At 46.4% G+C, this 13,718-nt stretch overlaps 2 protein-coding genes across 2 annotated transcripts; both read right to left on the reverse strand.

Annotated features, from left to right (window-relative positions):
* Nucleotides 1-5,080: 5,080 nt before the first annotated feature.
* On the reverse strand, nucleotides 5,081-6,019 carry LOC142827320 (olfactory receptor 52N4-like). Its single transcript, XM_075922233.2, has one exon. It carries the CDS (start codon nucleotides 6,017-6,019, stop codon nucleotides 5,081-5,083), a length of 939 nt encoding a protein of 312 aa, XP_075778348.2.
* Nucleotides 6,020-12,162: 6,143 nt separating this feature from the next.
* LOC106732288 (olfactory receptor 52N4-like) lies at nucleotides 12,163-13,185 on the reverse strand. The gene has a single exon (XM_014575496.3). It carries the CDS (start codon nucleotides 13,132-13,134, stop codon nucleotides 12,163-12,165), a length of 972 nt encoding a protein of 323 aa, XP_014430982.3. The 5' UTR covers nucleotides 13,135-13,185.
* Between the last annotated feature and the right edge of the window lie 533 nt (nucleotides 13,186-13,718).

A 13,718-nucleotide genomic window follows, 5' to 3' on the forward strand; every position in this document is an offset into this window, starting at 1 on the left:
GGAACACCAGGCGTCCCGGTACGTGAACCGCAAGGGGTACTTCTCCGTCATCCTGCAGGCCGTATGTGACCACCGGGGACAGTTGACGGACATAAATGTGGGCTGGTCCGGCAAAGCACACGACGCCCGGGTGTACCGGAACTCCTCCGTGTGCCAGCGGCTGCAGGACGGGACCTTCTTCCCCGACCGCCACATCAGGGTCGGGGACGTGGACATGCCCGTCTGCCTGGTGGGGGATGCCGCCTACCCACTGCAGCCCTGGCTCATGAAGCCCTACACGGGACACCTCAATCCCTCCCGCCAGGCCTTCAATAACAGGCTGAGCAGGGCCCGCATCGTGGTGGAGGGGGCCTTCGGGCGACTGAAAGCCCGCTTTCGATGCCTCCTCACCCGTCTGGACCTGGCCGAGCACAACATCCCTCCCGTGGTGGCGGCATGTTGTGTGCTCCACAATTTGTGTGAGCGGAAGGGGGAGGCTTTCTTGCCAGCCTGGATGGCTGAGGCTGACCGCATGGCTGGACACTACGGTCAGCCCCGCACCGCCGCCGTCCGGGAAGCCCAGCGGGGGGCCATCCGGATCCGGGAAGCCCTGCGGGAGAGCTTCCAGGTGGAGGAGGAGGAGGACTGACCTCTCCCTGCATGCCCCACCGGGGCCTTCTTCCACCCTACCCCCCCCCTTCCCCTTTCCCCTCCCTATCTACTGTACAATAAAGACACCTGTTTTTCAAACAAAAACGTCTGTTTATTTCAGAGAACTGGGGTGGGGGAGGGAGGAATGAAGGTGGGAGAAGGGAGGGGGAAACCTGGGACGAGGGAGCTGGAAGGGGAGGGGAGGGAAGGGAGGAAGGGAAAGGAAAGCTCAGGGGTGGGAGTCTGGGTGCCTCTCCCGTCTCGCCACACTGCGGGTCCGGGGGCGTCGGTGGGGAATGGTTGTGGAGGGGGGGGCAGAGAGGACAGGGGGTGTGGAGGAAGCAGGAGCGGAAGCAGGAGGAGCAGGAGGAGCAGGGGGAGCAGGGGGAGCAAGAGGGGGAGCAGGGGGAGCAAGAGGGGGAGCAAGAGGGGGAGCAGGGGGAGCAAGAGGGGGAGCAAGAGGGGGAGCAGGGGGAGCAAGAGGGGGAGCAAGAGGGGGAGCAGGGGGAGGAGGAAATGGAAAGCGGTCGAGCAGGCTCTGGAGGTGGCCTCGCAGGGCACGGCCCTGCTCCTCCAGGGCCTCCAGACTCCTCTGGCGCAGCCTGAGGTCCTCCTGGACCCAGTGGTCCTGGAGACGGAGCTGTCGGTCCAGGAACCGGAGATGCCGCCTCTGGTAGTCCTCCTGGTTCCTGGCTGTCCTGCTTGCCCGGGCGCGGGCGGCTGCTGCAGGCGGTGTGGTGCGCCCTGCAGGCCCCGGTGCTGCAGCTGTGGTGCAAGAAGACCAGCGGTCAATTACCCCAGGGGCCCAGGTGTGTGAAACCCAGCTCCCCTCTGCAAGGCCAGGGCCCCTGCAGGATCCCCAGCTGCTGCTCCGTAGTGGGCAAGGCCCAGGCGCACGGTCCCGGGGCTCCCTCTCGCCCCAGCCCCCCGTACACATAAGGGGAACACGAGGGTACTCACAGGTGGATGCCTCCCCGGCCTCTGATGATGCAGGCGAGCGGCTCTGTGGGGTGCCTCGGGGGTCCCGGGTCCTGGGAAGGCTGGCAGCAGGCTCCTGGCTCTCAGAGCCCTCTTCCTCCTCCTCGGTGTCCAGGAGCGGTCCCTCTGCCCCGGGGTCAATCACGTCCCGGGGGGCAGGGACGGCATGAGGCCCCAGGATGCGGTCCAGGGCATGGAAGTGGGGGCAGGCCTCCGGGTCAGCCCCTGGCAGGCAGGCCCGGGAGTAGGACTGCCGCAAGTCTTTAATCTTGCAGCGCACCTGCTCCCGGCTGCGCTGGTGGCCCCTGGCGGCCAGGCTGGCAGCCATGCGTCCATAGACGGCCGCGTTCCGGTGGCTAGTGCGGAGATCGTGGACATTTGAGGCTTCCCCCCAAACCTCGATGAGGTCCACGATCTCCGCACTTGACCAGGCGGGCGCCCGCCTTTTGCGCCCCCGGGCAGGCTCCCGGGAGCCGCCAGGCTGGTCGTGGGGAGCAGTGGAGGGCTGGGAGCCCTCGGATGGCTGGCTCATCCTGTGGCAGGTGCAGGCTGTGCAGGCACGGGTGCTGGCAGCCTTGCAACTGGCACAAAGTGAGTAGCCAGCCCGTGGCCCTTTAAGGGCTCCGGGGCCGGGAGGGGGGCAATAGAGTTTCCCTGGTGTTGGCCAGAGTGGCCACCAGGGAAACCTGGGAAGCCTTAGCCTCCCACTAGTTCGAACTAAAGGGCTACACAGCCCTTAGTTCGAACTAGCTAGTTCGAACTAGGCGTTAGTCCTCGTAAAATGAGGTTTACCTAGTTCGAACTAAGCGCTCCGTTAGTTCGAATTAAGTTCGAACTAACGGAGCGCTAGTGTAGCGCATAGGAAAGTTAGTTCGAACTAACGTCCGTTAGTTCGAACTAACTTTCTAGTGTAGACATACCCCCAGTTCCTTTAGCCTCTCTTCATATGGGACCCGTTCCAAACCCCTAATCATTTTAGTTGCCCTTTTCTGAACCCTTTCTAAAGCCAATATTCCGTGTCTTATTTTCTATCCCTTTCTTAACTATTCCTAGCATCCTATTTGCCTTTTAGACCACCACTACACACTGTGTGGAAGTTTTCAGAGAACTATCCACGATAACTCCAAGATCTCTTTCCTGATTTGTTGTAGCCAAATTAGCCCCAATCACACTGTAGATATAGCTGGGGTTATTTTTTCCAATGTGCATTACTTTACACTTATCCACATTACATTTCATTTGCCATTTTGTTGCCCAGTCACTCAGTTTGGTGAGATCTTTTTGAAGTTTTTCACAGTCTGCTTCTGTCTTGACTATCTTAAACAGTTTAGTGTCATCCGCAAACTTTACCAGAACTTCTGCTCTGGCTCCAGCCCAAGCATTCTCCTTGCTGGGCTGCTTCTCTGGTCCTTGTGTTTCAGGCTGCTGCTGCTCTGTCCCCAGCCCAGCTAGAGGTGCTGCTCAAGTCTCCTTGATGACTACTGCATAAATCACCCAAAATTACTTTGAAAGTAACCTCAAAGTGGCCCAATCGATTTCTTGAAACAAATGTTTTCTGCCACTAACATATTGTTCTATACATTAAGTAACAAATAAAATATTCATAAGAAATCCAGTTCAGATTTAATTGTTTTAAAAAAGAGTTACCGCCCCAGCAAAAGTTTGCCCAAATTAGCATCAAAGCTTTGAGATGACAACTAAATTCAAACTCAAACTCCTGGTACTGAGACCTATATCCTAACTGAAGGTGTTTCAAACAAAAAAGTAGACCAAAGTAGTATTAAAAGTAGCCCCAAACAATCCCAAAATGTATGCAGTGTAAAAACAACAACAACATTATTTTATTACATATTTGTAATTGCATTGCATGATGGTAGTCAGTGTGTATATTCTGAGTTGAGTTGGTTTGTTACCGTTGGACAACTTTATATCCTTGCAGTTGTCCTTGAAAGTAGAATGCTTCTGCTCCTAGTTGTACATATTAGCAATCATTTCTTTCCTGGGGTAACCTATTCATAAATTGGGTATGCCCCCTAATGTGAAAAAATGCTCTCTAAAGTTTCCTCCTCCCTCTTGTTGGGTAGTTTTGTTTTTATCCAATTCATCTGAGCAAACAGTTTTTCAATGGCAGCTTTACTAAAAGGGGGCAGTATTAGTGAGAAACCAAACAAGCCAAGTTCACTAAAGTTTGTTCCCGGTAGCATCCATGTGTTCAACACCTGCAACCCAAAGCTACTCTACTTGGTCGAGTAGGTGGAGCAAAACTCTCCACTGCTGTTCCAAGTGTCTGGGGTCTTCACCGTAGAATGGGGAAAATGAGATCAGTCAATCTAGAAAGCTAAGAACTTAGCACCGCAAGTGAGTCAATCAGTTGGACATTTGGTGGCAATTTCTGTTTTGTCTGGGTCACGATTCCAAGATGAAATTTCAACACTGACATTAGATTGCCTTGCCAACAGGACTGGCTGGTGCCAGTTTTGGAAGTTCCAGCTGAAAATGACTCAAAACATGACTGTGCAAACCAGTAAATTATTTGATTCCATGACATCTGAAGAAGTGGGCTGTGCCCACGAAAGCTCATGATACCATCTACGTGTTTTGTTAGTCTATAAAGTGCTACCAGACTATTTGTTTTTTAAGCTTTTCCTGTTACAGACTAACTCAGCTATCCCTCTGAAGCTTTTTAACTATATCACTGAATCCTATATTTTGCCCGTTCATCCAATTAATGCTAACCTATGTGGTGTTCTATTTTATTAACTCAGAATGGCTGAACATACATCGTATGTTTGCACGTGGACTGATCATATTCTGGTGTGCACACCCATCAAATCCAGAGTGACTCTGTCCAGTTATGAAATCACACTGTTTCACAAAACTCACCAATAAGCTGTGGTAGAATATCCTCCATTTATGGAGCATCTTTCCTTTATTAACATGTTCAAACTGAAACATTTCATTTGCAGCTTTATCCTCCATGCTCTGTGAAGTAACGGGCATTGAAAAATCGGATACATTTTGTTCACCGGATCACTGTACTTTTGACAAAGAACTTCAGCATTGCCATTCCCATCTTTGTTTTTGTCTTTGTCTAGCAGAAGCACTTCTTCACTTTGTTGAACTGATCAATATTCTGGTTCCTTTAAGGGCTAATGGGAGGCCGTCTTGTTGAAGAAAACTACAGTGTCTTCTCAAAAGGTGGACATCATAGAAACACTAGCGATAGGCTCTTTGGAGGTGGGATGTGATGGGTGATGTTGAAAGAGCTCAGATGATGATGAGAGAAAGGGAACTCTTTGTCAGAGAGAGCTGTTCTTGGTGAAATGGTGATAACAGGATTGGTGTGAGGAAGATTTCAGACTGTGGACTTTCACAATGCTGTACTCAGCCAAAAGAGAAGAGAAAACCCTTAGTTAATGAGATCTCTTAGTTCCACTTGATGCACAGGTTTAGAATCCGTGGCCCCATGTGATCATATTCTGCAGATTAATTTACCTACTTTGTTACGTAGCTCTTTGGTTTTGACCCCATAGACAATAGGATTGAACATGGGTGCGGTGACAAAATAAAGGTTGGCCAATATGATGTGAACATGGGGAGCAATGCCCTTACCAAACCGGTATGCCAGAGCGCAGAAGAGTCTGGGAGGATAAGACATCAGTATAACAAAGATGTGGGCTGAGCAGGTATTGAGGGCTTTTTGATGAGCTTTCTTGGAGGTGATTCTGAAAAGGGCCTTGATGATCAGACCATAGGATACTGTAATGGGTGTCAGGTCTGACCCAATGACGACAAAGGCCAACACCAAGCCATAGACTTTATTTATTGTGATGTTCCCACACGACATGTTCGCCACAGCCATATGGTCACAAAACGTGTGTTGGATCAGGCGGTTGGCACAAAATGGCTGACTCCTCAGGAGCAGGGGCAGAGGAAGAAAGAAGAGAAAAGCTCTGATCACACCCACTAACCCTAGCTTCAATATTCGGGCATTAGTGAGGATGGTGGCGTATCTCAGAGGGATACATATGGCCACGTAGCGATCAATGGCCATTGTTGCGAGGATATCTGAGTGCACAATAGAAATCACTTGAAAGAAGAGCATCTGCGTAAGGCAGGCGTCCAACGTAATGACTTTCAGATTGAACCAAAATATCAGTAGTGTCCTTGGCATGACGGAGGTGGACATGCCGATGTCTGTGAGTGCCAGCATGCAGAGCAGCAGGTACATCAGCTTGTGCAGGGTCTGCTCTTTACCGGCAATAAGCAGAATGGAGAAATTTCCCAACAGGCCAATGATGTAGAATGTAGCAAAGGGGATGGAAATCCAGACATGGACATCTTCCAAGCCAGGGATGCCTGTTAGAGTAAATGATGAAGGGTCATAGGGGGTGAGGTTGAATGATGCCATTAGGTGGTTGATACATTGATGTGACCTTGAAATGCTCAAAGTACCTGTGAAGGGAAAGAAGCACAGTGAGGATCATTATACACTTCATAACAAATAGCAGGGTAAATATTGAATAATTATTGACACTCTCGAACAGGGTATGAGAACTGAGGTGGCAACATTGGGGCTGTGTCTACACTGGCATGAATTTCCGGAAATGCTTAAAACAGAATAGTTTTCGTTATAAGTATTTCGGGGAAAAGAGCGTCTACATTGGCAGGCTGCTTTTCTGGAAAAGCCCTTTTTCTGGAAAAGCATCTGTGGCCAATGTAGACGCGCTTTTCTGGAAAAGAGCCCTGATCGTCATTTTCGCTATCAGGGCTTTTTTCCGGAAAAGACTACTGGGCTGTCTACACTGGCCCTTTTCTGGAACAGTGTTCCGGAATAAGGACTTATGCCCGAGCGGGAGCAGCGTGGCTTTTCCGGAATAGCGGCTGATTTTGTACAGTAGAGCCGTTAAGGAAAACACTAAGGAAAACACTGGGATTCAGGAGCAGTGGGATGGGGAATCCTACAGAAAATAAATTGCCATGAGATGTTAATGTTTCACTCCCCTCAGGATTCCTTCCTGTATTATTGGGAGCCTTTCTCACATATGTTATTGTAGAAGTTAAGAGGTTCATTCAAGAGCAACCAGAATACTGAAGGGCCCAATCAAATTCTCACATGGTTGAAAAGATTGGGATTGCCACTATACCATGGATAGGCTATGGGAACAGTATATACATTCTTGACTATTAGAGAGTGGATTGTGATTGTGTACTTTCTGTCTCATACGTTCAGGAGAACATTTGAGTAAACAAAAATGTAGCAAAATTCAAAACACATTCCAAAGTGTTTTCTTCACTCAATGTCTGATTTTTCTATGAAACTCATTGCTACAAGAAGTAATTGGGGCCATGAGCTAAGCAGGAATCAGGGAGGTTTTGGACATTTACATGGACTGTAAGGCTATCCAGTTACCATAATTATAGTGAAATAAATATTATTCAGAGCCTATATGCCCATGTACTTTGAGAATACAAATCGGTTTCTGGCTATTAGGCATCAGAGGGTTTGTCTACACAGCTTCAAAATAAGCTACGCAATTTGCACTACACAAATTGCATAGCTTATTTGGAGGTTATTCCAAAATACACGGCACCAAATTTCGAAATAACGTGCTATTGAGACAAATCCCTTAACCCTCATGGAACGATGGGATGCCGGAATAGCACACCTATTATTTCAAAATGTATTTTGAAATAATGGTCACGTTTCAAGGTGCGGAATTGCTATTTCGGGATACCAGAGGTAGACGTAGCTTGTAGATGTACCCAGAGTAACATCCTCCTGACAGCCACACCTGAAACATCCTATCCACCTGCTACTGGGTTTCTTTCCCCTTCTTCTGCAGCACCTGGGTCTGTCACTGGCTGAGAGAGGACACTGGACCAAAAGGACCATAGGTCTGATCCATGATGCAATTCTGATGTTGAAAAGAAGGTTTAACTTCATGGAGAAATAAACTACTCTGCTGGTCTGACTTTGAGCACAAAAGAATGGGCATCAAAGATCCAGGGCCTCGATATTTAAGGCTACAGACCTACACCTCTACAACTTCCCTTGATTCTTTCCATGAGACACTTTCTTGGAAGTGCCCAGCTTTGTCTTACACATACATTCCAAGTGTTAATTGGTAAGTGAAAGCAGAGACGTGTATCAGCAACTCATCTGCTTACACTTCCCGTGTCTCAATATTGGTGAAGTTTGCAGATGACAAATAATAGTGGAACGTAAACCATGAAGTGGACAGGTCATTGATTCAGAGCAATCTCAGGGTTTATTAGTTATTCCAGAATAGCTTATTTCAAAGTAGCACATCTACACTACAGGGAAGCCTCTAAATTAATCCGAGACAGGCTTCCCTAATATAGACATGCCATCTTAAAGCAGAACCCCAGGAGGCACTGGGGAGGAATTTCTTAGGCTACGTCTAGACTGCAAGCCTCTTTCGAAAGAGGCTTTTTCGAAAGATACTTTCGAAAACGCTTCTTTCAAAAAAGAGCATCTAGTCTGCAATCTCGTCTTTCGAAAAAGTGAGCCGCTTTTTCGAAAGAGAGCACTCAGGCAGTCTGGATGCTCTCTTTCGAAAAAGCCCTGTTTGCACTCAAGAACGCCTTTTTTCGAAAGAGCACTTTTGAAAAAAGGCGTTCTTCCTTGTGAAATGAGGAGTACCGCCGTTGAAAGAAAAGCCACGTTCTTTCAATTTAATTTCGAAAGAACACGGCTGTAGTCTAGACGCAGGTGACGTTTTTTCTATTTTGAAAGAGCAACACTGGAGCATCTACACACGCCTTATTTTGAAATAGCTATTGTGGAATAGGCATTCTTCCTCATAGAATTCAGTTTACAGATTTTGGAATAAGTCGCCCATTATTTCAATTTTTTTTTGAAATAACTGCCTGTCTGTGTAGACGCTTGCATTGTTATTTCAAAATAAAGCTAGTTATCTCAAAATGAAAGTGCAGTGTGGATGTACCCTGAATTGGTGGGTAAACACTGAAACAAACAAAGTATATTCTAAAATAGCCATGTAGATATCCACATCCAGAAACAAAGATTGTAGGGGATGCTTAAATGATGGGGGACTATCATAGAAAATGTAATGATTCTGAACAAGGTTTGGGGGCATGAAGGTATGATAAGGTAAACATGCGACCACAGTGTGATTCTGTGGCCAAAATAAAAAGTTGCTTGGACGATAACCAGGAGAATTTCAATGAGAAGAAGAGAAGTTATTTTACCTCTCCATTTGACACTGCTGGAATACTTTGTCAAGGTCCAGTGGCCAGGATTAAACCTGGATGTTCATATATTGAAGAGGATTTAGAGAAGAGTCACCAGAATAATTAACCTATCCTATAGTCTCAAGCTGTGTCTAGACTGGCCAGTTTTTCCGGAAAATCAGCCGCTTTTCCGGAAAAACTTGCCAGCTGTCTACACTGGCCGCTTGAATTTCCGCAAAAGCACTGACTTCCTACTGTAAGAAATCAGTGCTTTTTGCGGAAATACTATGCTGCTCCCATTCGGGCAAAAGTCCCTTTTGCGCAAAACTTTTGCGCAAAAAGGCCAGTGTAGACAGCTGAGATTTGTTTTCTGCAAAAAAGCCCCGAATTGCGAAAATGGCGATCGGGGCTTTTTTGCGCAAAAGTGCGTCTAGATTGGCACGGACGCTTTTCCGCAAAAAGTGCTTTTGCGGAAAAGTGTCCGTGCCAATCTAGACGCTCTGTTCCAAAAATGCTTTTAACGGAAAACTTTTCCATTAAAAGCATTTCTGGAAAAACATGCCAGTCTAGACGTAGCCTCAGAGTTGTTGCTGTGTTAGTCTGCAACTATAAAAGCAACAAGTAGTCCTGTGGCACCTTACAGTCTATCAAAAATATATCATCTGAAGAAGTGGGTTTTACCCATCGAAACTCATGAAACTAAATCTATTTTGGTGCTACCAGACCATGTGTTGTTTTTTAAGTTTATCCTGTACAGACTAGCTCGGCTACCCCCTGAAGCTTATATCTATTTTCTTTGTCTCTAAACTGTCTTCTAATGATAGACTCAACAGTTTCAATCTATTTAGTTTATCAGAAAGGTTTAAGGGATGACTTTGTAACCATTTCTAAGTACAGGCAGTCCCCGGGTTACGTACAAGATAGGGACTGTAGGTTTGTTCTCAAGTTGAATTTGTATGTAAGTCGGAACTGGTACATATTGTAGGGGAAACTCTAGCCAAACATTTCTCCAGAGCTCAGTTTTATTCTCCCACACCTCACTTCCCTCAGTCCTTTATTCTCAAGCTGAGGTGTCTGCTGAGAAAAGACGCTCCGCATCTCCCTGGTCTGCTGGGGGGGGGCGCTAGCTTCGCGTCTCCCTGGTCTGCTGGCGGGAAGCAGCTAGTGCGGGGTTGTCTCACCCCGTTTGTAAGTAGGGATCCGATGTAAGTCGAATCCATGTAACCCGGGGACTGCCTGTACTTACATAGGGAACAGATATTTAATAATAAGATTTTCAGTCTGACATACAGAGGTGTTACAGGAGTCCATGGCTGGAAAATGAAGTTAAAGAAATTGTGAATGGAAGTAAGGTGTACATTTTTTAGAGGATGAGTGTAACTAACCATTGGAACAAAGGTCTTTGTGGAGTCTCCATCACTGAGAATTTTTTTTTTAAATCAAGGTTGGATGCTTCTTTTAAAGATAAGAATATAACATAAGAACATAAGAACGGCCGTACTAGGTCAGACCAAAGGTCCATCTAGCCCAGTATCCTGTCTACCGACAGTGGCCAGCACCAGGTGCCCCAGAGAGGGTGGACCGAAGACAACGATCAAGCGATTTGTCTCCTGCCATCCCTCTCCAGCCTCTGACAGACAGAGGCCAACGACACCATTTTATCCCCTGGCTAATAGCCTTTTATGGACCTAACCTCCATGAATTTATCCAGCTTCTCTTTAAACTCTATTATAGTCCTAGCATTCACAGCCTCCTCTGGCAAGGAGTTCCACAGGTTGACTACACGTTGTGTGAAGAAGAACTTTCTTTTATTAGTTTTAAACCTGCTACCCATTAATTTCACTTGGTGTCCTCTAGTTCTTCTATTATGGGAACTAATAAATAACATTTCTTTATCAGCCCTCTCCACACCACTCATGATTTTATAGACCTCTATCATATCCCCCCTCAGTCTCCTCTTTTCTAAACTGAAAAGTCCCAGTCGCTTTAACCTCTCCTCATATAGGACCCGTTCCAAACCCCTAATCATTTTAGTTGCCCTTTTCTGAACCCTTTTCAAGGCCAAAATATCTTTTTTGAGGTGAGGAGACCACATCTGCACACAGTATTCAAGATGTGGGCGTACCATAGTTTTATACAGGGGCAGTAAGATATTCTGGGTCTTATTTTCTATCCCTTTCCTAATAATTCCTAGCACCCTATTTGCCTTTTTGACCGCCTCTGCACACTGTGTGGAAGTTTTCAGAGAACTGTCCACGATAACTCCAAGATCTCTTTCCTGAGGTACAATTTGATCAGTGAGTCACTTGTGCATATGTTAACTACGTTCAGCAATGTAATTGCTTCCTTTGTCTTTAGCCACCAGAAAGCATAGCTTTACTTTGTCAAAGGGTAAGTCTACACAGCAACATTATTTCAAAATATCTTAGTCCATGTCTACACAACAGGCAGTTATTTTGAAATAATGTCAAAATACTGTCAAGCTGGAGGACTTCTTACTCCGATTCCTGTAACCCTCATTTTATGAGGAGTAAGGGAAGTCAGAGGAAGAGTGCTCCTCTTTTAAATAAGTGCTATGCAGACACTCCCAATTTTGAAATAAGCTATTTTGAAATGAGCTATGCAATTGATGTAGCTCAATTTGCGTAGCTTATTTCGAGTTAAGCCCTGCTGTATAGACAAACCCAAACTGATTAAGAGCCCTGCACTGTTCATACAGGATGCATTTACACAGCACCCTAAACTCGAAATAAGATACACAATTTATGCTTCACAAACTGCATATCTTATTTCAAATCTATTTTGAAATTTGGCATGTCTACACAGCACCAAATTTCAAAATAATGCACTATTTTGAGCCATCCCTTATCCCTCATGCAACCGGTTTACCAAGATGGTGAAGGTTTACCGGGATGCAATGTTTACTGGGATGGTGAAATAGTGCGCCTGTTATTTTGAAAACATATTTTGAAATAATGGGCGGCTTGTGTAGACATGGGGTAGCTATTTCGGGATACTGGGCTATTTCATGCAGTGTAGACATACCCAAAGGGATTAATGGGAAGCTGTCTTGCTTCAGAAAGCTGCAGTATCTTACTGGAATTTGGAAGTCAAGGAATGGCCAACTGGCATGGTGTGTAGATGTGGGGGAGGAAAAAGATCAGGTGATGGTCTGAGATAGTGAACAGAGGAATGGTAAGAGCAGTGCTTGGTGATGGAGTGTCAAGTAATTGGGTTCAAGGAATTTCTCAGAATGTGAATTTCCATACTGCTAAGCAGAGCGAAAGTGGGACAGAGCATCATGGATTTATGAGAGAATAAACATTCCCACACTTGTCACGCAGACTTAAATTCAGTGGCCACAGGAGAGCACATTTGACAGGTGTATATTTGCACTTTCTCCCGAAGCTCTTTGGTTTTGACCCCATAGATGATTGGGTTGAGCATGGGGGGGATGAGAAAATACAGGTTGGCCATGATGATGTGAACATGGGGAGCAATGCCCTGGCCAAATCGATGTGCAAGTGTGGAGAATAGGCAGGGAATATAAAATATTAGCATCACACACAAGTGGGATGTGCAGGTGTTGAGGGCTTTCTGGTGGGCTTTCTTGGAGGAGATTCTGAGGACAGCCCTGATGATCAGAGCGTAGGACAGGACAATGAGCATCAGATCTAACCCAATGACTAGACACGCTATCACCAAGGCATACATGCTGTTCACTGTGATGTCCCCACATGACAGCTTTGCCACAGCTATGTGGTCGCAGAAAGTGTTTGGGATAATTCGCTTGGCACAGAATGGCAGCCTCTTCAGGAACAGGGGCAGAGGCAGAATGAAGAGAACAGCTCTTATCAAACACACTAGCCCTAGCTTAGCTAACCGTGCGTTGCTGAGGATTGTGGTGTATCTCAGGGGGTTACATATGGCAACGTAGCGATCGAAGGCCATTGTCACAAGAATTGCTGACTGCATCACAGAAACTGAATGAAGGAAGAACATTTGGGTAAGGCAGCCACCCACCGTAATGTCTTTCCAGTTGAACCAAAATATACACAGTACTTTAGGCACAACGGAGGTGGACATACTGATGTCTGTGAGGGCCAGCATGCAGAGCAGCAGGTACATTGGCTTGTGCAGGGTCTGCTCTTTGCCTACCACAAACAGAAGTGTGAAATTTCCAAGGAGGCTGACAAAGTAGATGATAGAAAAAGGGATGGAAATCCAGATGTGGGAAGCTTCGAGTCCAGGGATGCCATTGAGGATGAATGTTGAAGAGACAGAAGGAGTGAGGTTGAACGTTACCATGTGTTCAATGCAGCGATTGGGCTCAAAGATGCTCAAGGTAACTGTGTCAGGGAAGAAGCATAAGAAAGAGGGTTACACACTATATACAATTAGAATGAAAATATTTTATAGAAATTAACAAATTAGAAAAGGGATGAAGCACTGAAGTGGCAACATATACAGATGACACCAGATTATTTAGCTCATAGTCAAAGCTATAGAAGTCCTTGGAGGAAGCTCACCCAGCCAGGTGAAAGGGCAGATGAACTTTGGCGTCAATAGCTGCCACACGTGTGCCCAGTTCAGAGGAATATTTGAACTCAAATACTTTAAAAGATTTTAATTGAACTGTACGGACTCAGGACAGAGGCTTGGGCATCATGGTAAGCAGCTCTGTGAAATCCTGCTCACAGTGCAAGCATGGAGAGAAATTGAGCAAAATATTGGCATCCAGGAAAGTGGAATGGGGAACCGTACAGAAAATACCCTTCTCACATAGGATGTTGTAGAACTAGAGGGGTCAGGCAATGACAGTGTAAATCACAGAATCATAGAATCATAGGGCAATAAGAGATTTCAGGAGTCATCAAGTCCAGCCCCCTGCC

This window comes from Pelodiscus sinensis, chromosome 1, assembly GCF_052426305.1.
Source record: "Pelodiscus sinensis isolate ZL-2025 chromosome 1, ASM5242630v1, whole genome shotgun sequence".
Taxonomy (NCBI): domain Eukaryota; kingdom Metazoa; phylum Chordata; order Testudines; family Trionychidae; genus Pelodiscus; species Pelodiscus sinensis.

Coding starts and splice junctions, on each gene's coding strand:
- LOC142827320 (XM_075922233.2), bottom strand. CDS start 6,019: ATGGCATCATTCAACCTCACCCCCTATGACCCTTCATCATTTACTCTA.
- LOC106732288 (XM_014575496.3), bottom strand. CDS start 13,134: ATGGTAACGTTCAACCTCACTCCTTCTGTCTCTTCAACATTCATCCTC.